At 34.6% G+C, this 23,725-nt stretch overlaps 1 protein-coding gene across 1 annotated transcript in view; it reads left to right on the plus strand.

The window, feature by feature from the left end:
• The window catches only part of ADGB (androglobin), a 122,616-nt gene that overhangs the window by 22,240 nt on the left and 76,651 nt on the right, over positions 1-23,725 (plus strand). Inside the window, exons 4-10 of the mRNA XM_086460412.1 lie at positions 1,412-1,483; positions 2,752-2,940; positions 9,314-9,453; positions 10,729-10,815; positions 12,486-12,688; positions 20,357-20,451; positions 22,960-23,134. Coding sequence (XP_086316538.1) covers positions 1,412-1,483; positions 2,752-2,940; positions 9,314-9,453; positions 10,729-10,815; positions 12,486-12,688; positions 20,357-20,451; positions 22,960-23,134 — 961 coding nt within the window. The remainder of the gene's footprint in view (positions 1-1,411; positions 1,484-2,751; positions 2,941-9,313; positions 9,454-10,728; positions 10,816-12,485; positions 12,689-20,356; positions 20,452-22,959; positions 23,135-23,725) is intronic.

Below are 23,725 nucleotides of genomic sequence, written 5' to 3' on the forward strand. Positions count from 1 at the left end.
CCTGAAACCATGAATTAGCTTTACCAGAAATACAGTACTTTTTCTCACTTCAACTATGGCATTTCTCCAGTCTGCATACAGAACATGTCCACATCTTTGACAGTACTTGTCTGGAAGGTAACCATAACATTTTAGAATCATGCAAAGCTATCACTCAGTTTATTTTAAAAGTTAATTGCAAAGAAAATAAACAGCCTACCATTTCAAAGGTTAGTGTTCTACAATGATGTTGCTAATCTAAGTTTTAAAGTGTTTTTTCTTCAGATGAAATGCTGAAGTTTTAAAACACTTTGACCACCCTTCCAACTTTTTTTAAGCTTGTCAGTTTTCCTTTTGTCAGCTTGTCAGTTCCAGTTTTTATTAACTAGACACTAAACAGGTCCAAGTTTTAATTTTTAATGGAGGAAGGAGAGGGGGAGGTCAGGGGAGTAATTGACAAGACCAAAAGATTGGATGAGAAATGCTGCCAAAATGCATAAACTGAGTAGAGGGATCTGAAGGGTGAGGGCAAGAGAGCTGGCAGCCCAGAAAGCCATGGAAAACTGTATCTGTATTAAAAATAGCTTTTAAAATCTATCTGTAGAGCACTATGAAGAAAGCATTTGTTTTCTTTAAGACCTGATTAAAACTTTCATGCTTTTTTTGGTCCAATGTATTTTGAGCCAAATTACTAGCAATTTTGTAAGTTGTTAAAAATGAATGTAAATGTCAAGTGATGAAAAGCTGTTAAGATGGTATCTATTGCTACCTAATCTATTAGTAACTATAAAAGAAAGCATAAACAAGCCTATTTAGTGTGGTGAGCAAAGAATCAGGCAATGATCACCAATACGTGATGAGAGACACAAATATATTTAGCTCACTAAACTACAATCCTAGTACATTATTTCTAAACTGTTTACAAAAAGAAAATGGACTGTATAAAGAAGTAATAGTCATCAAAACTATGTCATACAGTCAAAGGTTTGATAAAGTCAGTGCTCATACTGACAATACCACTATCTAACTGACCATGAGGAAACAAATCCCTTTGAATCTTGGTGGGGGGCCAAGGAAGTCTCAAAGCATGAGAAAGCGTTATCATCATGATTTAAATGTGGAACTGCAAATGTTATGAATAAATTGAGGGAATCCCAGTTTACTTATGTAATTATTTCATTTGATACTCTTTAATCTTTTGGTAAATATAATGATTTTTTAAAATTCTGAACATGTACATTTCAAGACATTTTTGTTAAGAAATACCAAAGCAGCTGGATGGTTTGCAAACTGACGGCCTTTAGTTTGCAAATGTCTAACGGATGTTTGCCAAATGTCTACCGTTTTTACATCACTGCTGTTAAACACTAGTGTTCATTTAATTTTTTCCGGATAATTTAGCTATGGACTTAACTAATTTACTTTCTCCTAGATTCCTGTGGTTGTCAAAAATGAAACCTCATTTGACCTTTTTTCAGCAAACGAGCATATATTTTGTAGTGAGGTAGGTAGAAATACATTCATGTCCCTTTTGAAAAAAAATTTCTTTCATTCTTTTTAAGTCTTTTTAACTTTTTGGTTTTCATTCCAAATTTCTGCCGTGAAGAAGTAACTTGTGACAATTTTTTTAAGTGAAAAAAGAATGATGGGAATAACATGGCAAGAAATAATTAGATTTTTATAATTAGTTTTTACCTTTTTTAGAATTTGAAAAATTAAATGAATGATGGCAAGAGATTTTCCAAACTTTTTTTTTTTTAAAATATACAGTCTATGAACTATGAGGATTATTATGGGATAATACTCTCTAAAGATAAGAGTAAAGAAAAGCTATATTATAAAGGATTTATATTTGTCATTCAAGCTTTCTTGAAGTTATGTTCTTAGTGTGCCTGCATGTATGTACAAATGTCTGTCACCCAGCCAGTCTTTTCATTCTCTCCAGAGTTGAATAAATATTTACTGAATTTCTACAGATGAGGGGAAAATACAAAGCAGGCAGAACCAAGGCATCTGAGTGCCTTACTGAATATAGTATTACTTCATAGCTTCTATTTCATTCAATGTTTAAATGCACATTAAATTTCAGCATCAGAGAGACTGTATGGGAAGAAGCCACCAGAAAACAGATGATGTAAATTTTGCTGTTCACAGAACCACTAATTAATTTTAGGACAAGATTCTTGTAATAAAAGCTTATTCTCATTCTTGTTTATATAAATCACCGTTAACAGTCTGGTAATACTTGTGAAACTTTAGCACACATCAGAAATCTGCACGTTAGAAAAACACATGCACTAAAGCATGATTAGTTAAAGCTTCTATTTTAAATTTCAAAAATTATGAAATACTTTTAATGATTTAGGATTGTCTTTTACTAAGTACAAATAACAAGTGTTAAAGCCAAACTGATTTTTTAGGAGCTATATCTAGTAATAAGCAATTAAACAAGTGACAGTTCAGGAGTCCTGTAGTTTATTTTGAAATCATATGTCCTTATTTTTCTTTGGTAAATGACGAACAGGATAATTTATGTTGTGCCTTTACTTAGTTTCATGAAGTTTTGTGTTATTGTAGATAGGTACTATGATGATTTTAAGAAAAATTGTACCAATTAAATCAATTTTTGCATTAAACCATAGCTATACTTTTATGTCACTTCATCATTTAAAACAGGATCTTTTTTATTCTTTTGAGTATTATAATATAACTTCTATTTTTCTAAAAGAGGTAAGTGGAAATTTTTTTTATTTTATTTTTCTCTGTTTTCAGCTAATGAGATGGATTATAAGTGAAATTTATGCGGTCTGGAGGATATATAATGAAAAGGCCTTAACTAATGGAACATCCACACTTTTCTGGAAACCATGGGAACACATTTATGCCCTGTGTAAAGCTGCCAAGGGACACATGCCGCTGTACAATAGCTATGGGAAATATGTAGTGAAACTTTATTGGATGGTGAGTACTTCCCTCCAACAATATATAAATATTATGCAGCAAACATGGAAAATTTTAATGGTTAGGGTAAGTATTTATTGTTATTGAAAAGATACAGATTTGTAGAAGTGTTGGCAATTGTTGATGCATGTTAATAAAAATGCCTCTTACAGTTCATGTGATTTTTGTACAACTTGGAACTTGATAAAACAGTTATTACTTGAAAAAGCAATATTCTTGTTTCATAGATTATAGAGAATTTTGCTCGTTGTTAGATTTTTTTTTTTTTCCCCCCTCTGGGCACTGCAATGAGATACTACATTTGTTTGTTTATTACATTGTAGAAAGAGGATCAAATAATGGCAGTTGCTAATGTTGCATATGTTCAAACTTTCGATTGAAATAACTCTTTGGATACTTGTAACATTTTTTGTGGGTCAAACAGCAGTTTTCAGTGTCATTCCTTAGCCCAAAGCACAATTTCAATATGTTTGACAGAAAATAATTGGTTCATTCTGTATCATATAGCAAGTGGTTAAAATAATGTTGATTTAAGAAGTGTTTAATTTTCACCATCTGTAGTTTCTTTGAGCTGCGTGTGATAATTTAGATCTTATTTTTACAGGGTTTGATTTCTAAATCATGTGTCCTCTTATAGTCCAATGTAAACTCGTTTTGATTTGGCACACTTACAGAAATTTTCTTTCTTTTGTTTCTTTCTTATATGTTTTTGGTTTATGAAAGTACTTTTTGATATTTTCGGGGTTATTTTACTCTGTGTCTCAAAATGTTGCGGTGATACTAAGCATCATGTATGTGTGCTACCTGAATGGAAATTCCTTTTGCCACTTGAATTCCCAATGTTGGTTGGCTTTTACTAAATAAGAAGGTATGTTTTATTTCATTTTTGCTAGAGAGAAAAAGCAGGCGACTGATTGTGAGGTATGCACTGTACTATAAACTGTATGATTTAAATTCTCAGTAACTTTTACCCCGTTTTTGTTTCAGTCTTAATTTCATCTGCTGATTTTTTTTTTTGTGTGTGCATGCCTTAATTGTTTTGAAATAATATTCAAAATATTTCTGTTCCTGTTTAGTGAATTACAGAATTTGGAGGTTTGATGCAAATGTTTACTGTAGTCAGACAAGTGGCCCACACCACTGGTGTATTAGGAATGTTTTATTTAAGTAACTCAGTTGGCTGACTTTACAGAGCTATTTGTATGCAATTGTATTTAAAGGTGATTAATTACTTCCAATGTGAGGACCATTAACTGAAGGATGTACTGGTAAACCGAAGACTTCTCGTGCAGCTTCTAAAAATAACAGACAATAACTTTTTAATGTTCAGCAGGGAACACTTACCGGGAATGTAAAAGAGTCAACAGAGAACACTTAATTTAGTGTTGAACCTCACACTAATAAACAAAGAAATAATCACTGACCTAAAAGTTAGATGTTGTCTGTGTTGTTAGGGTTATTCTTGTTACATTTGTCTTTTGCAAACAGAATATTTTACAAAACACTAAGGCGTATAATTGACCCTATGAAAATTCCAGTTGCCCAAACTTGAAGAAATTTTTGATACAGCCAGTTGGAAACATAAAGTTGGAAGTGTTAATGAAAACTCAAAGACATCCCATAAAAGGACTTCTAAAAAGACAGAATTCATGTTATGCTTAAAAAAGGAAACAAAACCTAAAAAAGAATGTGTAAAAGCTTTTTTTTTTTTAAAAAAAAGAAGGCTAAAATCAATGCTCATGAATACAAGTGAAGAGCTAAGACAATGCAGGCAGCTGATTAAGCAGGCCAAAGGTACTAATGAAATTTAAGTTGCTAATAGTATTGATATATAATGTTTAAAAACAGGCTATCAAAAGTTACTGATAATAAAAACATAATCAGCAAGATTAAGAAAAAAACCACACGAACAAGCAGTTATTCAATGCAAATTTCTTCTGTGCATTGGATGGCTGAAAGAGATACGTCTGTTCCTTGGCACACTGTGAACTGAACACACATAACCATGTCTAACAAAGCAGGTTTAAAGGCTTCAGCTGCTCAAATTAAACATTTTTGTATCAGTAGATCCTGGTAAGCTATGGACATATTCAGAGTGTCTGCTTGAGATACCTGCTTTAGGCACACCAACTGTGTCCAGCAGCAGAATTCAAGATTAATTTAGGTGGTTAAGTGATCTGTTATTGTCAATGGGGATAAGTGTGGGTTTTTTCCAGGGCTGATAAGTTGTCTCACATACTGAGTGAGGAGCTATTAGAATTAGTCAAACAGACATTCAGAGTTTCTGAGAGTTTTCCTGGAGGTTAAGCAGCTGATTTAGGGCTTTGTATTAGGTACATCTGTCTATGGAGATTCCAAGCACTAGATTATTCTGTGAGTGCATGAAAAGTTATAGAGAGCTCATATGTTTTATCAGATTGCTGCTACCTCTCCTTTTGCATACAATATGATGATTAGAGCACTTATCAGGGAGTGGAAGAACAGAATATTCTTCCCTTCTCAGCTGTTAAGGACTAAAACTCCCAGCGTCTGCAAGAAAAGTTCTGTGACTACAGCTGTGACTGCTCTGCAAAAATGTATGTCAAGGGACCAAAAACCAAAGGGTGGCACAGGGGTTCTTTCCTGAAGTTTCAGCATCATTTAGACTGTCATGTGTTTAACTTAGATCTCTTCCAGCTTCATAGAAGTTACAAAGGCATTGCATATAGTTAGTTACAAATGGAAAAGAAGATAATGCTACTGAAGAACACCACATGTGTGAAATACAAAAAGGTCCAATAGCTAGAATCTGACTTTAGAGAAATTAAATACAAAATATGACATAATTAATTAGAAGGAAATTAAATACTAAAAGAGTTTTTGAGGGAAATTATATGTTCAGCATTACTTCATATCCTTAAAATGCGATGAAGTAATTAAAAAAAAAAATGCTGATTTTGCTTTCTGGGAGAATGTGTTATTAATATATATGCATGCAAAAAACTCTCATACAGTAAAGAGGAACCACCAAGACTGAAGGAAATGCAAGAGGAGAAGAGAAGAATTAGAAAAGAACAACCTGGAGGGTTTGTTTTGGTTTTTTTTTTTTAAATTTAAAATGTAAAAAAAAAATTTATTTTTAACCCATGGTAAAAAAAAAAAAATAGAGGTCTCTTGAGAAGATGTTCTCAGCCAACAGGAGGCAATCAAAAGAAAGAGCAACAATAAGTATAAGAATGAATTAAATTTGGGGAAAAAGAGGTTTTGTGAGGGCTGTGTTTGTGAAAAGTGCTGATGTGGTTAATGGAAGGATTTGGAAGATGGAATGTAAAAGTACAGGTCAGAATATACTCAAGGACAACACTCTCAAATGCATAACAATAGGAGAGAGAAAAATATACCTGAGGAGAGGAAGAGAATATATATCTAATCTGGTGAAGAGTGAAGAGATTTTTGTTTTTCTAATGGTCCTCATGGCAAGTCTCCAGTTCACCATTATTTGAGATAATTAGTGTTGCTCTGCAAAAGGAGAGGGCACAAACTCCCCATCTCATGATGTTTTTAGAACTTCAGAGTATAGGAAATTGCATCACATCTGCAGCAGATAATGCTTCTGAAGAGGACCAGTAGCAGGTCAGTGCCCTAGATGGATAAGCTGGCCACGTTTTGTGTTGGACATGTGGAGAAAGCCCTGCAGTTGCATGTAGCACATCACTTAGAAACACCTCAGCACGGAGTTACTTGAGAAATCTCTATGGTTACTAATACAAAATAATTATTCAAACACTTCCATGACCCTTGGAAAATTGCTTATATTCTATTTCTGTGCTGGAAACCATTACTCTAGTGATTATAGTATAAAAACTTTCTGTGAATAAAAGTGAGGCGGGATTTCTTTTACTTTTCCGCCACCCTTTTAAATTGTTGATGAATCTTTCCATCTTTTGGAATGAACATAAATGCAAACAAAGCTGGGGAGAGCTTTTGAATGGCTGCACTTATGCACGTGGCAGTTTGATATGTGTCTTTTCAGAAGGAATAAAACCCTAAGTGTATTAATTTTATTTTAAAATAATTCTACACCATGCATTTGTATTAAGAACAACTTACAGTTCTAATGCAGTATAGATCAAATACGATATTTTAAAAGGAAGTTTCATGCAGTTTGCTATTGATACATGTCAGCTCGCCAGCACTGAGGAAGAAATAGGAAAGCAGTTTAAACTGGAAAAATCTCTTAACTTTCCTGTAAGGGGGAGCACTTAGCTGAATTACATGGCTGTGTAAATCCTCATCCCCTACTACTGCCTCCATGTATAGAATAACTTATATTCATATCGGGAATAAGAGTTGCATGAGTTTGAGAAGCCAGAAATTATGTTGCACAGGTTCCTCAGCACAGAACATTATTCTGTGTGTGAATGTCATGCTGCAGAGGCTGTGTATTCATCTGATAAAAGACTGCATTTAAAAGCTTCTATAAGAGTTATCAGGGTTGTTTAGTTTCTTTGTCACTTTTATTTTTGTTTTGTGCCTTTGGTTTTATTGGGTTTATTTAATTTCTTTTCCTCTGGTTGTACTGCTGTACTTCACAGAAAGAAAAACAGGGGGGAAAAAAGAAGGTCAAATGGTGGAAGATTAAAGAAAATGTGCAAATGAGAAAAGGCAAATATCAGTAGAGATAGAGGAGAAACAGCTTTTAGAGGAGAAACAGCTTTCAGAGGAGAAAGTGGAAAATTAAATGAAAAGGAGAGAAAGCATGGTGGAAGAATAGTGAACTGGTTTCAGTAAAATGCTGTATTGAGTCCTGAGGGGATTGTCGTCCACCAGATCAAACCTCTGGATAATAATTTTTCACGTAATTGGCACAATATTCTTTCAGTTCTACCCCACATTGTACTTTCACTTTGCATTCCTGAGGTTTATTGAATTTGTTTCTTTACTTCTGCTTTTTTTCACCCATAGATTTCTTTTTTTCTTCATAAACCTTCTGCCCCCTATATTTTTCTGTCTTTTTTTTTGGTGTCTTATCTCCTTAAACCAGCATAATTGTTTTTAGAGTCAATAGTGAAATGCTGTAAAATGGTTATCACTGATGCAAAATAATTGCGATATTGATTCTATTAAGTATAAAAGGCAGGCAATTGGCAAGGAGGAGAATTTTTTTTAATGGTGCTACATATGCAAAAAATACTATTGACTTTTAAGAATTACGTGCACAGAATTACTACTCTGAATTAAAAAAATATCCTGAGCTATATAAAACCAAGTATCTCCTCAATCTTTTCCTTTATTTTTCAACTTCTACTGCTCGCTCTATTAAACTTCAGCAGTTACTGAAAGAGGAGATGAATATGTGATCATTTCACTTATTAGGTCCTTTTCAAACTTGGGAAATCATAAAAATTTAATTTTGGCTGTCAGAAAATAGTTTTTGCCCTGAAAAATATTAGCTTCTTCCATGCCTTTTGGGTATGTTTGCCATATAGCCTAAACTTGTTTTCTTCTGAAACCTATAGAACTCATATAGACTTAATCAACAGGCATTTCAGCTTGAAGCCACAGTTTAGTGACAAGCAGAGAGCAGTAATTTTGCCCTTTCTGATAATGTATGGTGAACATTTTACTGACTTGTAATTCGTCGTCATTTTGTGGGTGAGTTAACAGAAGTACTTGCTATTGCCCCGCTAATTCCTTAGATCACTAAGAGAGAGGTATTTTTGGAGAATGGTAGGCAAGATTATTTTGTGGAATACTAGCTCAATTTACTAATGAAATATCTGATATTGACAACACAAGTATCTTGTCTTACCTGTTTGTTTTTTATCCTGGAAATACGGATATTTGTTACGTTCTGTCATTTTGTGTTATTTCCTGTAGTGTTTTCTAAGATACAATCTTAATGCTTTCCAAGATGCTAATCACTGCAGCCAACATCCCCAGGTAGTTATTGGGAAGCAAGGGGAACAGCTTATATCAGTTATTTTCCAGACTAAAACCTTAAAGAGGCATTTGCAAAACTGATGTCTTCGTTAAGCCTTTTTTTAATCATCACTGTTTCTCAGGCAGCTGTCATGGCAGCTGAAGAAACAGCAGTGAATGCGTGCACATGATGGACTACACGTATGAGAGGAAATAAATTTGGAAACAGCTGAAATTAGATTAATCTCTGAAATAAATAAGTCAGAGCAGTAATAAAATGCTATGAATACTGTTTCCATGCTTCTCAGATACTATATGAGAACTTCTTTTAAAGCCATCTGTAATGTAAATCAAATGACAGTACAATTGGGTTCTTGGGAAAGTGTTAAAAGTTCTCTTACCTGATTGTTCTGTTTCCAGCCCATGAACTTGGTGTTTTCTTTCTTCTTTCCTCCCCCTCCCTCTATCATAGGGCTGCTGGAGAAAGATCGTTGTGGATGACACTATGCCTTTCGATGAAGAGGACAATTTGTTACTACCAGCTACAACCTGTCAAACTGAACTTTGGCCAATGTTGCTGTCCAAAGCTATCATTAAGCTGGCAAATACTAGGTCTGTTTAGTCATCTTACTTTCAGTTTGTTCTGGGAAGTCACACGGAATTTATAAAAACTTGTTTTAGTATACATGGGAAATATATTTTGTTAAAAAACTTGTAATGACAAATGTACACTTTTCTAAAAGCTGACCCTGTAAATCTGTAAAGCAAACTCCCCTGTAGCTACAGAAGGTGCAGTGTTTCCTTTTTAGATGTATTTGTAAATTGATGCACAGAAAACTTTGCAAAGAAACTGGAGTATGCTTCCTGTTTGCTTTATCTGCCTGCAATTATTCCTAAAAAGGTTTACGTGTGGTGTTCTACCAAATGGAAATGTCCAAGAAGTTTTAATGAAGTTTTGATTATCATCCTTAACCAGTATTGCCTTAACCAATATTAAAAGTAGAATATTGTAAGCTACTTTTGATGCTTTTGGTACAGTTCTGCTTTTGTGGGCTTTTGTATGGTGATCCACTTCCCTAGAACTGACCTGGAAAGCAGAAGGTGGCCCATGATGAAGTGATTGACAATTATGGTCACGGGTTCCTGTGAGATGGGTAACAAACACCAGGTGTTTAAATGACTAAGCTTCAGAAAATAATTCAAAACACTGATCTGGGTAGTCAGGCTTCCCTTTTCTGGTCATGTCAAGTTATGTTTGTTGGAAGAGTGATCTAAAGTACTTCTACACAGGCTAGGGAGTTGCCTAGAGCTGCCCATTAGGAAACTCTATTTGCAGGAACATACTTGAAATACTGTGTTTCTCCAGAGCACAAGGGTTAATCATGGCCAAGTGCTGGCATCTTTAGCCTTGGTCCTTTCAGGATCTACAGATGAAAATCTCTCCAGAAAGTAGGAAACTGTATTGATTTGAAAGAGTGTGGTACACTGGAAATACAGCCAACTTGTGCATAATAACCTGGTAGTTAGAGCAGCTGATCAGGAAATGGAAATTCTAGATACATGGTGGATATCAAACTCACATCTCCAACCGTGCAAAAAGAGGTTTTACTATGTGCAAGGATACATACTATGCTTGCTAACAGTTTTGAAGCTCTGCTGTTGTACCAGAGGGAATGCTAAAAAAATGGGCCTGATGCAAAGGCATAAAAGCAAATTTGACTTTGTAGGCTAGTAGTCAGCAGTGGTTTGAAAAACTCTTGAAATTGCAAGTAGTGACTTGTTTTTCAGAAAGCTATTCTGTTTGTGTATGGTCCTGCTTCTACAGAAAGCAATGCAGACTGCAGAGTTTGCTGTGAGTTGCTCATGATGTCTGCTTTTGTCTTATAGTATACATGAAACTCAAAAAAGAGAGCTGGAGGAATTTACAGTTCTACATACACTGACTGGATGGATACCAGAAGTTATTCCTCTCCAGTAAGTTCTTCTATTGAACGATTTATATATTAGTTGTTTAATATTTAATTCTATAAGGCATTACGAAAAATAAAGCTGAGCCCTAAAAGTTCTTCAGCATCAATTTGGGGAATTGTACAGTTTTTAATCCTGGCATTTGAGAAACGTGCCTTCAAGGAATGCAATTTTATTGTGTTTTTCTTTGTAGGTCACACAGTTGCTTGTAAAGCTATTTATTATGTTAAGCTGATGCCTATTCTTTATAAAATTATTTTTAACGAATATTAGACACTGGTGAAAACAAGAGTCAGAGAAATCTGTTTCATCTACTATACAGATATAAAATGTCTGCCAGTAATAATAATAACAACTTTTTATCTGAATGTACTATAGCAAGTATACGTCATGAATTTCGAAGTAATAAACTTCAGCTAGTGTGGTGTTTTTGCCTTTTAAATTGGAACAGTTGTACATTTTTATTTCCAACCAAAAATAGTATTTCCAACCTATAATAACATTTTTTAGTTTACTGTGTGCCTTAAGTCCATTTTGTGGTTTTAAAGAAAAGACACACTAATTTTCAAGCTTGACATTCTTTTCACTGAATGAATGACCGGGTTACAGGCGCTATAAATATTTAGACTTTTATTTTTAAATTACACTTTTTTGCCTTTTGGTGTATATGTTCTAATGAATATGTAGATAACAAATAGTTTTAGTTTATATATAATTTATTTAGGTATAATTGTTTATTTATAACAGTATTTCAATATTAAATAAGTTCAGTCAAAGGCTATTTTAGACCTTATTTCAGCATTTTTTATGTCCCAAGCTATGGTTGCAATTTAGGTTTTTGATATATTTATGTCTTACAGTAGTGTGTATGTAGCCCGTGGACTTAAAAATTTAAGTAACTTAAATTTTGTTTCTTTATATTTTACAACTGCAACGGCAAAAAACAGTGTTCACAACTCTGGCAGTCACTGCAAATATATTATATCCTGGAATAAGAAAATGAGAATACCACAGAATCATTGCAATAGTAGTATATGATGGGTTTAGCTCATTGTACAACCAAATATTTTATTTTATAACAAAAGAAGGTTGCAGTTAGCCTGCATGGAGCTTATTCACGGCCCTGAACGATTCATTCCATTTTAGTTTGTTTCTGGAATCACTGAGTTTCTGTGGAGAACCAGTATGGCTGCAACTGTCATGTCATATCAAAAAGCTGTTGTAGCTGGTGGAATCAGTGGAAGAGGCATGGAACTAGCTGTTCTGAAACTGTTAGGAAAACCTAGTTTGGAAGTACCTTTGAGAAGGTTTTTAATGTACAGAGCCAGAATCAAGTTGTTATATGGTGCAGTAACAAAGTGGTCTGCAAATTTCCTTGCTGCAATTTTTATCTAATAAAAAGGTTTAGAAAGGATGCTTTATTTATATGCTTCTCCAACTACCATCTTGTTCTTTATGGGTCTCTCCATAATCTGTCTCTTAACAAATTGGCTGATACACGAAATCAGGCAAGTGTGTTTTATTTACTAAAATAACCCAGTAACTTTTCTAAGAGTTGGACTGTCAGTTGTAGTATAATGTTGTCTAAATGAAAATCGCACTTTCTTTTCTTATTGCAAATAGCATTATCATTGACGTATACATACGTGTTGTTTGTTGTTTTTTTTTTTTTAAAGGCCTGGATACTTGGACAAAGTCTGGGGCTTTTTGAAAGAGATTGTGCCAGAATTCAAGTTGCCAAATAAGAAAATTCCAGAACATGATACAGACGTAAAACCTAAAGAGACCAAAGTCTCAGAGTTAAAAAATGAAGTTTTGTCTGTGAATAATCAGTCAGATAAACCTGAGGAGGCAGAAAAAGCCGGTAAAATTGGCAAAGGTCTGTAATTTAGGTAGTGTTATCTTTGTAGGCCAAGCATAAATCTAGTTAGCATAAGCTCTGGCTTCAAATTTGTATGTCTTTATTATGCCACATGCAACTCTGTTGTTTCACTGAACATGTTGCAGTGGTGTAAACTCAAAAGAATTTTAACTATAGATCTCATTAGAAGCAGTACTAGTCTGTTATTTCATGAAAACAGCTTCATTTTATGGCAGAGTTTTGTTCAGCTCTGTGTCACAGAGCTTTTCTCTAAAGACTGGTTCCTTGCAGAGGGATAACAATCAGAGAGATTAAAGTTTCCTCAAAGACAACACTACTCTGACCATCAATAAATTATGCACAATTTCACAATGGATGTTACAAAGCATGATTACCTACAGAGGGTTCTGACGAGTACATCGAAATGTCTACATGCGTTTTTATTTGTGAGAGCTTTTCTGTTTATACTACTAGGTACAGGTATTAATTTTCTTCAAGAGCTGCTATTCCTGTTTACATTTATACGGAAAATTTAGGATTAGAAACTTATTTGTTCCAGTGTATTCTTCAATGTTTATATTTGAGACTGGGTGTTCTTAGTTGATGTTTCTAACTTGAAGGCACGGATGCAATTTAATAACACTTTTAATGTCTTTGGAAGGTACAAGTCATATACTAAAATTTCTATTTCTTCCTAGATTTTCAGAAAAATCCCTGCCTTCCCCACTTTGAATCCCAAATACTAAGTCCTAATGTCAAAAATGTTACAAAATTATTAGAAGAGACCTGGCTGAGGGAGTATCCTCTCTTCTTAGAAATTCTTGCTATCATTTTATCACCTGTGCAGCAGTGTAGTAGATATTTCAGAGTTTGGAGTGGATGTGCACAGGGATGCAGCCACTGGGAACAGCACTGTTTCCAACAAGGTGCTGTAATTTATTCCCAGATAACTTTCTAAATTTAATCCTGCCTAAGACTTAGAAATTCTATTAGGAACTAAGAATCAGGGAAGCATTATGTTACGGTACAGCTCTGTGATCTCCAACTTTGAGGCTACCAGCTGTGTTCAGATGCTCTTTTAGGATTAGATCGTTTAGGATTTTTTAATTAGAAATATATTTTCCTATAGTCTTAAATTCTGAAGCTTGAAAGAAGGTTCTAACTGTGGGAGACTTTCTTCTTCCATGTCAATTGGGAACCTATGCCTAATCCATGTTAGATTTTTTTTTTTAAATTACTGATGCATGAGAGCAAGAAAATACTTGACGCAGTCCCGGGAATTCAAACATTATAGTAGGGACACGAGTGCTGTGCACTAACTGGAAGGTAGGACTGAAGCTTTCTTGGTCCCTTCTCAGTAAATCTGCATTTACATCTTAAAAATTATTTTTAATTATTTTTTTTAAAGGAATGATGTTAGTTCTTTATTGTATCTCAACTCTTCTGGCTTCGAGCATTTGTGGTTGATTTTTTTTTTTAAATTTATCAGTGTCATTGAAGCATTTACACAGTATGAGACTTTATGACTGAAAGTTTGTATCTGACAAAGAAAAAGATTTAATCTTTATTTTGCTTAATAGAAAAAGCAGAACTGAGAGAAATTGGAAAGAAGAAAAGCAGAGAAGCAGAAAAAGAAAAACCTAAGTTAGCACGTCGGTCTTCACAAATACTGGCAGAAACCCAACATTCTCTTCAGGCCTTTACTGAAAGTAAGTCCTGTTCTTTTGAAGCTAAAAATACAAACAGGAGATATATATAAAGCAAAGGGCTATGCTTTTATTTGTTTTGAACTTAAATTGGGGGAGGTTAAATACACTGATTTCTTTAAAAAATGTGATTCTTTACAGGCTACATTACAGACTGAAGTCACTCTAACCTATTAAAATCCTGTAATTTTTATTAAGAATAGTATTGCAGTAATTTGTGTTTGATACCAAAGGTAAATTATGCAGGATATTTGGAAGTTGCTGGACAGTCATGTAGGACCAAGATTTATTCTAGTGTTAAACTGTCTTTCTGTATTTTACAAAAAAAAAAAAAAGCTTCCTCTCTAAGAACTTCTTTATTCAGTATCTACTTTATTCACTAAATTGCAATTGGAAAAAGCAGGAATGCTTCTTTGTTGAAGGACGGGGGGCGGGGGCAGAGTGGCCGGAAATATTAATTAGAGTTCACTCCATGATTTAATTGTTTAATAAACTTGTTTCCTTTATCCTGGAAATATATCTTGATGAATTTATTTGTTGTATTGATACATTCATGATAGAACAAAAATTAGGTAAATTCTTGCTCTGTGCATTTAGATTTAATTATTAAAAAACCTCACAGTTTAAACTACAATTGAATACTACTCAGTCAACTAATCAGTCAATAAGAAATGTCATACTTACTAGCATAAAATATAGAAAATCTTTATAAATGTACATTAAGCTGATTTGCTTTTGTCATTGCTTATATTTGCATAAATGTAGCATTTCCATATGGCTAGAAAAAGGAAACATATTTCTTACTGGAATACTATCTAGTTGCAAATCAGTAGGTAAGAGCAGGCAGAAAGAGCGTCTTTCTTTGGGGAAATAACTACGAAAGAAAACTGTGTAACAAGAATGAAACTCACTATGTAAATCACATTCCTACTTCTTAATTTAAATCCTGAGTAAAATTGGCGCTTTAAATAGTTTTAATTTATATCAAACCAATATTGCTGTTTGTCAGAAGCAAATATATTCATTTGAATTCCTACCTTATATACTGCTAAAGGAGTTAAACACCAGTAAATTTTAAAATGTATTGCCAGAACTTAGGTGCTTTAGTGGTAGTAGCTGTGGAATAGGAAATGAGGCGTTTCACATGAACACAAGGAATGTGGCTGGTACTCAAGCATGTCATGGAGAAAAGAAGGCAAGGGAAAAGCAGAAGGATCCAAGTGATGAATTCTAGAAATTGTGTAAAATGAGTGAAGGAGCATTAAAAATCATCAGGCAGTGTTTCGTATGAAAAACTACATAATATTTTGATCTGCCGTTCAATGCACAGTTTATGCTGTTTTATGAAAGACAGTTAGTGGCCTGTGAAGAGTTTATTTAGAAAGATTATTACTTCAGGGCTCAAATGCAATGGTCAGAGAACTCTTTTATCCTAAGTCTGAACCGGAAAATTTTTGAAAAAAAGAGTAAGAGGTAGATATCTCACTAATAAACCAGATTAGAATTTGAATAGAAGTAAATGTGGAGATTGTAAAGTCAGAGGCTGTAAGATATGGAGCAAGTTTAAGATTATTAGACTGCAAAGAAAAAAAAAAGAGAACTGCAATTTGAAATAATACTGAATTAAAATGCATTTTTTGTTGTGAGATTGTAGCCACAAGAGAAAAAGCATGCAGGTTTTATGAGACACATGGTCTGCAGGGAGTGGCCTGGGACAGTTGCACATAAAGTAGCACCTGAAACTAGGACTAGGTTCAAAGTGAGACTCCAGAGGCAGTAGTTTTTAAAAAAAGTTTCTGAATTGTTCTTGGGAATTTAGTAACAGTGACTTTACTTAATGCAACAGCTATTTTCTTTTTTCTCCTTTCCCCCCTCTCCTTTTCCTCCCTTTTTTTTCTTTTTTCTTTTTTCTTTTATTTTTCATTTTTTATTTTTTGAATTTTTTTTTTTTAATATAAGTGGCTTGAAAAGTATTTAATTTCCAGCACCGTAAAAGTGTTTATTTCCCTACTTCAATTTTTCCCTCTATCTATTCAGTGTGAGGACTTTAAGGGAATTGTTCTTGCTGTGTTAAATATGAATTATTTCTAAAGAGGTGTTTAACTACTCTTGATATCATTTGTATTTCATTTCTAAAATGGCAAAACCTTTTGTATTCATTACGTTGTATATGCATTACCTTGTTTACTTTTCTAGACGTTGACATACTAGTTACTTCTAAGTATTCGGAAACTCCTCTTATAGACTTCTGATGTTGTGTGGGTTATAATGTTGTGGTGAGTTGACCCTGTCTGGCAGCTAAGCCCCCACCCAGTCATTTGCTTGCTCCACACCAGTGGGATGGGGGAATCAGAAGGACTGAACCTCTTGCCCACCCCAGCATGCTCGCTGGGGCAGCAGAGTGAGAAACAGAAGGATTTAATGCTGTGTAAGCTGTGCTCAGTGATAGCTGACACATTGGTACGTTATCAACACTGTTTTGGTCACATATCTAAAATGCAGCACCATACAGGCTGCTCTGAAGAAAGTTAGCTCCATCCCAGCCAGACCTAATACAAATGTATAAATACAGTTCTGAATGACTTGCTCGTCCGGACCCATGCCTGCTGCACCCCCCACATACAATATGAGTTACAGGATCCTTGAAGCATTGAGCAGCGTTTCTCTATTCATCCTGTTGCATGAATCCAGCAGAATAATGAGCCCTTCACCTGATCAGTCAGGTCTCTTCCTGAGAGCAACCAGCACTTTGGTCCTGTGGCTTGTCAGCCAGCCAGTCCTCAGGAGGCTTTTGTAGACAACTCATATGTTCCTACTGGCCCGTTTTAGTACACAATCTGCACATTCCCACTCATCAGACTTTTCTTCTAGTAACTATTTCTCCTTTCATACCTAGAGAGTCCATTCGTTACATAAAGAGTTTGTATGATGATATGATATGATATGAACTACTTAGGCCCCTTGTTCCTATAAAGATCCACCACTCCACTTTCCATTTATGTTTCTAGACTAATGATTTTCATGAAATCTCTGAACCGCTGGAAAGGCAATACTCTTCCACTGGACAGGGCGTTAGCCAGGAATTTGGGAGTTTGTTCTACAAACCTGCCATTTATTTTTTGCTAAGTCTTATTGTGCCTTGATACCAGTTTTCTAATTGGAGATAATATTTTCTATGTCACAGGAGTGTTGGGACACTATTATTATGTTTAAAAATTTCTGAAGTCATACAAGTAGATCTGTAACGTTAACCATCAGAGTCAATGAGATACATAACACATAACTGTAAAGTTCTCTTCATTTTCCTTTTGCCTATTCAAAAGAGTTTTCACTTATAAGTAGGGACCAGAGCCTAATATTTTGTTCTGTTTTTTCAAATGCATATTATTGTTCTGCAATATTTATGTCAATTCTGAAAAGCCCGCAGGTTGTTTTTCTGAAGACTAAAAAAATGCCCTCCAACAGACAAAGCTAATCCCTGCCTAAGACAACAGCAGAGGTTAACATACGAGCTGCACACCTGATAAGTAGGATATTGAAAGCCAACTGAAGTGTTTTAAAACTCAACATCTGCTCTTGTTTGACAAATATTTAAGAGAAACATTAAGATATAGTGAGAAAATTCTTTGTGATTCTTCAAAGCTTATGTTTGTTTTTTTTAAAAAATAAAGACAGTTAAGAACTATTAAAACCAACAATTTTTATTCCCAGCCTTTCATTTATGTGGCTGGATATATACATTACATGGATCAATTCAAATCATGCTTTCCCTTCTCCCAGAGACTGAAACATTTGTTCAGGCTGTGTAGTACTCGCTTTCTGTAAATGAATTTGCAAAGCTGCAAATGTGAAACATAACCAGCTACAAGGATTCAGAAATTTTTAACAAAGCACAGCAGAATTCTTAAATCCACACTGATGGATACAAATAATAGGCTTTGCTGAATCTAACTGTTTTGTTGTACTGTATGTTCTAACATTTTTCATCTAATAATACGATTTTATTAAGACTATCAGTTTTAACTAGTTTCCCCAGATGCTGAATTCGTGATAATCAACAGTACACTCGGTGGCAGATAATTTGCATACATCCTCCTCATTTTTGTACAGTGAAAAAGGATCAAATAATATATTATTTTTAAAAGGTACTGGCATAACGAACAACATATTTCTAGTAACATAGTAGTAGTAGTGTTAAAGTGAATATGGCGTGCCTCGTTAATCATTTGCATGATCTAATAATTTGTTCATTGCTGTTTCTTGTCTGCCCTGCAGACATTTTATTTCACAACCTGTCTGGACTAAGTATGGCAGCTTTACATTCCACCTGGTGTTTGTTTAAATATTTTTATTTGAAAAATACTTCTCACAAGCATAGCATTGAGATTCGTGTGCCTTGTGGCACGTACTGTTCTGTAATGTGTAGGGTGTCGTAGCTACTACTGCTGTATTTGCAACAGATCAAATATGTCAGTAGGGACTGAGATCAAAGCTAGATTATACCCTTGCTTTTAAATAAGTGGAAACCCACAGCTGACACAAGAGCTGTGGTTAACACGGGAATCACAAGCATGCAGTGAGAAATGTTAAGTATCCACTGGAAAGTAATTCTGACTTGCCATCAGCTTATATTTAATCGAATAATTGAATTTCTGGAAGAATATTTAAGATGCAAAGGTAACTTACTGCTTTAAGAAAAAAATGTTGTATACCTTCTAAATAAATGGATTTTAAGTCTGATAAATTGTATTTTCTGGCCACTTGTCTATCTTTCCTTTTCCTTTCTTTTCCCTTTTCTTTTCCTTTCGCTTTTTTCTTTGGATACAGACAGGCTGTTTTATTCCATTTCACAGAAAATACCTGTTCTTAGAGGAACTTCAAGTTGAATATTTGCTAAACTTAGGAAGTAATTATCCTATATCTTAGGTGGAGCTGAAGGAAACAAAATCGAAACATTCTGATGAAAAACAGGTGTCACAACCTGTGTACTGAAATCCTGTCTTCACATGCTTTCCCAGATGACTAAGGAAAAATAGAGAGAAATAGATATCCTTCTTTTTGAGCTGACTCTTAGGTCCAACCACAGACCTATATTTCTAGTATTATATTTTTTAGATTTTTAATTTACCTTCAGCATGAGTGAACTGGCTGTCAGCCAGACAGCCTTGGTTTCTCTTCATTGTTCAGGAATTAACAGTGGCTTCTGTCACAAATACAGGTATAAGATGATTGCATGGTTGCCTAGCGCAACAGATTTCTAGGGGTAACAAAGTGAACATGCCCCTGCCTTGCCTACGGCAGAATTATAGGAAAACAAGCTTCTGTGAGGTGTGTGCGTTAAAAGCTATGGGGTCACCCCCTCACACTTTCCGAAGCAGCTGTCATTACCTCCATTTTTGCATCTCCTTGACAGAAGTAAGAGCAGTAACCCTGGTGTACAAGCACTCTGTTTCTCAAACTACTTATCTTAATCTTCATATCCGTTGGAAGGACTGGCCAGAGTTCTGGCTGTTTGTCCTTTTGTTGGCAAGATCAAATTTTGCTTTCACTGTTGAGAAGCCTTTAGCTAGTACTGACCAATCAGTATGTTTTTACTTCATCTGCTCAGATGATGTGTATTGTGTTCTTCATGCTAGTATCTAGTATTTTTAAAATTTGAAGAAAAACTAAAGAACAATGGTGAGAGCAACCTCTGACCTGTTGTGTTTCTAAGTTGTAGTTTCTGTTACTCATTCATGTAAAAGAAGTAACGTGCAAAAGCTGTTGATGGCCTAAATAGGTAAGGATTAAAACAATGTGTTTTTTCCATCCATGTATTCTCTTCTGAGTTTATACAATGAGTTCTTATTTTGAATGAAATAACAGTCAGACAAAGAATAAGAAAAATAAGGCAAAGAAAGCATAATAATTTAGGGTGAAGTACAAAGACATTTATTTACTGTTTACACGCTTCTAAAGCATGTTGATGTTTTCTCTACAGAATCTTCTGTGCCAACCCAGCCAGAAATGGTCGTGTATGCTGGCTGTATACCACTACATTTGTTTGAAGAGGATATTTTTTCATTAGGGCGGATGGTAAGATTCTATGCTCTCAAGACAAGAAAGCATTATGTATTTTATTATCAGGGAGTTTCATTTTGTAGCAACTGTGTTGTAACAAAAATAATAAAATTAGTATAGTGAAACAGTCACCAGTAATGACTATCAGTTAAATTTATATTTCAGTACTTCCGTATTCTGAACATGCGTTTTCCTGCCATGGCCTGCTCATTTATTCAGTTTTACTCCCTTTTCCTCTGGATCACAGAAGCTGAAGTCTCCTGGGAGAGACTAGATGTGGACTAGAAAATGCATCATAATCAGATACTTCTGAATGGAAAGACTAATTATTTTAAGGGTTACTTGAAAACCATGAATTTTAGTATTTTTTTTAATACTGCAATTAATGACTTCTCTGATACACATTTTCCAATATGTTGTTCTATAAGAAATAGCATGTTTATATCCATTTCTATCATTAGTAACTGGTGAGAGCAGCTGGAGAGTGTGGCACTTCATGCAGCTGGGGTAAAAACAATGCTTAAATTTCCACTCTGTCACTCACACTCTACAGAAAGCTATTTATAATGCCAGAGCAGGCTTTCTTGAGTTGATTATTAATTAGATTTATTTTTTTGTACATTTAAATCATATTTATCATAATTAGAACATTAAAATTTAAGCTGCCTTCTCAGGAAACTGATAGGCTTCACAGAACAAAGAAATTTCCAGAAATGGTTTTAAGATGTTATGCTTCGCTGCTCTTAATTCTTGCACTATTCTCTTTTTAAAAATTGTGCTGTGTATTTTATGCTGTTTTGAAGGCTAGCTTATTCTCTGCAATTTTATTTTTATTTATTTTAATTTAAGGTCTCAGACAATATGGTCTCTTTGCTAATAATAAGTAATAGTAGTTATCAAAAAGCAAACTGGAAACTGTAACGTAGGGTTATATCTTTCCTGCCACCTAATGCCTTGAGTTTCATATTGGCTTCAGTCTGTTAGGGTATAGAGATTACTGAAAAAGAGGCATGGCAGACCAAATAGGATGAGGCAGATGAATCTATATGTCTAAACTAGTGTTTTAGTAAAGACTGATAGAAAAATGAAAGTTGACAGAAATTAGATATAGAAGTGTAGCGAATTTATTGTGGGTTAAAAAAGCCCATTTTCAAGCTTTCTTTGAGGGCTGAGACATGCTACGCTGATAGAAATAATTAAAGTTTGCAAAAGTGAATTCGTTGGGATAAGAGTTGCTCCCTAATGTGGAGAAATGTCATTGACCACAGATGTGCCAGATTTCCCACCAGAACTTTTACAGTATCCCTTTTAGCTTTTGTTCTAGTGTGTATGTCTTTGGATTGATGTGGCTTGAATTTAATTGTCTTAAGTTTGCTCAAATAAAATGAAAAAAATCAGTAATTGAGTCATTCAAGTGCGTCTTCTACTCAGCAGCTGACACGTTCTCTTTTATGGCACATAACTAGTCTTCTTCAAACTCCTTCCTAATCTTGGATGTTTTAACTTGCATTTTTAAGTTGCTTGAATATGTGTGTACCCAGTCACCACTCCTGCGATATATCTTTATAAATTCAGAGATCAAATGAGGCTGAGATATTGCTTGTGTACCTTAGTGTGTTTAATTTGATCCTCTCCCTCCAAATAACTAACAGCCACAACTACATTCTTCTTTGCAGAGTCTGTAATTACAGAACATCAGGAACATTTTACAATGATCAGGAGTAATCAGAGACTTGCTGATGAGCGTGTTAAAGAAATAAGTTATGGGTGATTTGTATAGCAAGTAAAAGAAGGTGGATTTTTAGAATAAAAAGAATGTACACATCTTGTAACAGAACTTTCAGTAGTGAAAAATGTGAAGTACTGGACCATTATTATTTTAATGGGAAGAGCACCACTCAATGTCCACATCTAAAATTGCTCTTAAGTCTGTTGCTAAGGGCTGTGGTACATGGGTCAACTGCAGTGCCTTTAATGTGATTACTAAATCAGCAAGCAGATAAAAAGCTTAACTTTAATGATGTTTTAGTTCAAAGTGATACTACATTATGGAAACTTCACAAGTTATCTAAATGACCAGTTGCTTTTGGAATTCTGCTGCTTTAGAAATTCAGCATGAATTATAAGGACTTTTTCTCTCAGAAAAATCTATTTTTAAATTTGTTCATTTAAACCAAAATGTTGTCCCTGTTGTTTTCTTACATCTTCATTCTGCTTCACTTATGTGTTTTCTGTAGCACCTAAAAGAATATGGTTATATAAATAAGTTCAAAGAAGTCCTGAATCTATTATGAAAAATTAAGTGTATGTAAACACTTCTAAGTATTCAATTGTACTTTTTCTGCTGAATATCAAGTTCTAACTAGAATGTTTTTGGATAGCCTTGTCAGGTGAAGTATTTTTGTTTCATTGGTTATGCAAGCTGTTAGATGCTTTTGTGTGCATACTGTTCTTTTATAGTGAGGGAGATATGATGAGAAAGGAGATCTGACCCCAGTCAGATTATGTTTCCATGTTTCATAGGCTGATTCTTCAGAGAAGCTGAGGCAATATGGGCTTTCTCACATATATAGCCATCCTGTCCTGATCACTAGAACTCGGTCCTGCCCTCTGGTAGCACCACCACAGCCACCACCAGTTCCTCGTTGGAAGCTTTTCCGTCAGAAAAAGGAAACTGTTGTGACATCCGAACCCCAAGGTTTGTCTACTCAAACCTCCAAAAAAAATTTATAATTACGTTTTCTTTTCAAGGCCATACTTATAATCTGTGATCTTAATTTCAATGGTACTTCCCTAGGGATTACTTTTTCTCTCTCTCTTATTTTGTTGGTTTTTTTTTTTAAATGTTGCCACTTTGGTATTACTTCCTCTTAGCCCTATAATTTCTTGAACACTTTGAGAAGTGTCTTAATTTATCTGTAAAAGGTACTTTACTGGAGAAAATGAAGGGGGAGTGTTATCAAAGCAATGCAGAAATTCTCAGATTCACATCCATGAAAGGTTCTGCACACCTCTTTAATATTAAAAGTATGTGACTGGTCCTGCTGCAGTAACTCATAGTTTTAGAGGTAAACGTGTTCTAGGGTTTGTCTATACTGCATAATGAAGTTAAATGCATGATATGAGATAGCTTGAATATGAAAGTGTTACAGGCATGCTAGCAAAAAATACTGGGATAAGAAACAGAGGAAATTAGCAAAGGCAGAATGTGCTGCCATAGTTGTTCTGAAGTACCTTGGATGATCTTACATATAGGTTAAGCGTACTTTTAATACCTTGCAGGCTGAGG

The sequence above is a fragment of the Leptosomus discolor genome, chromosome 2, assembly GCF_034619465.1.
Source record: "Leptosomus discolor isolate bLepDis1 chromosome 2, bLepDis1.hap2, whole genome shotgun sequence".
Classification (NCBI taxonomy): Eukaryota; Metazoa; Chordata; class Aves; order Leptosomiformes; family Leptosomidae; genus Leptosomus; species Leptosomus discolor.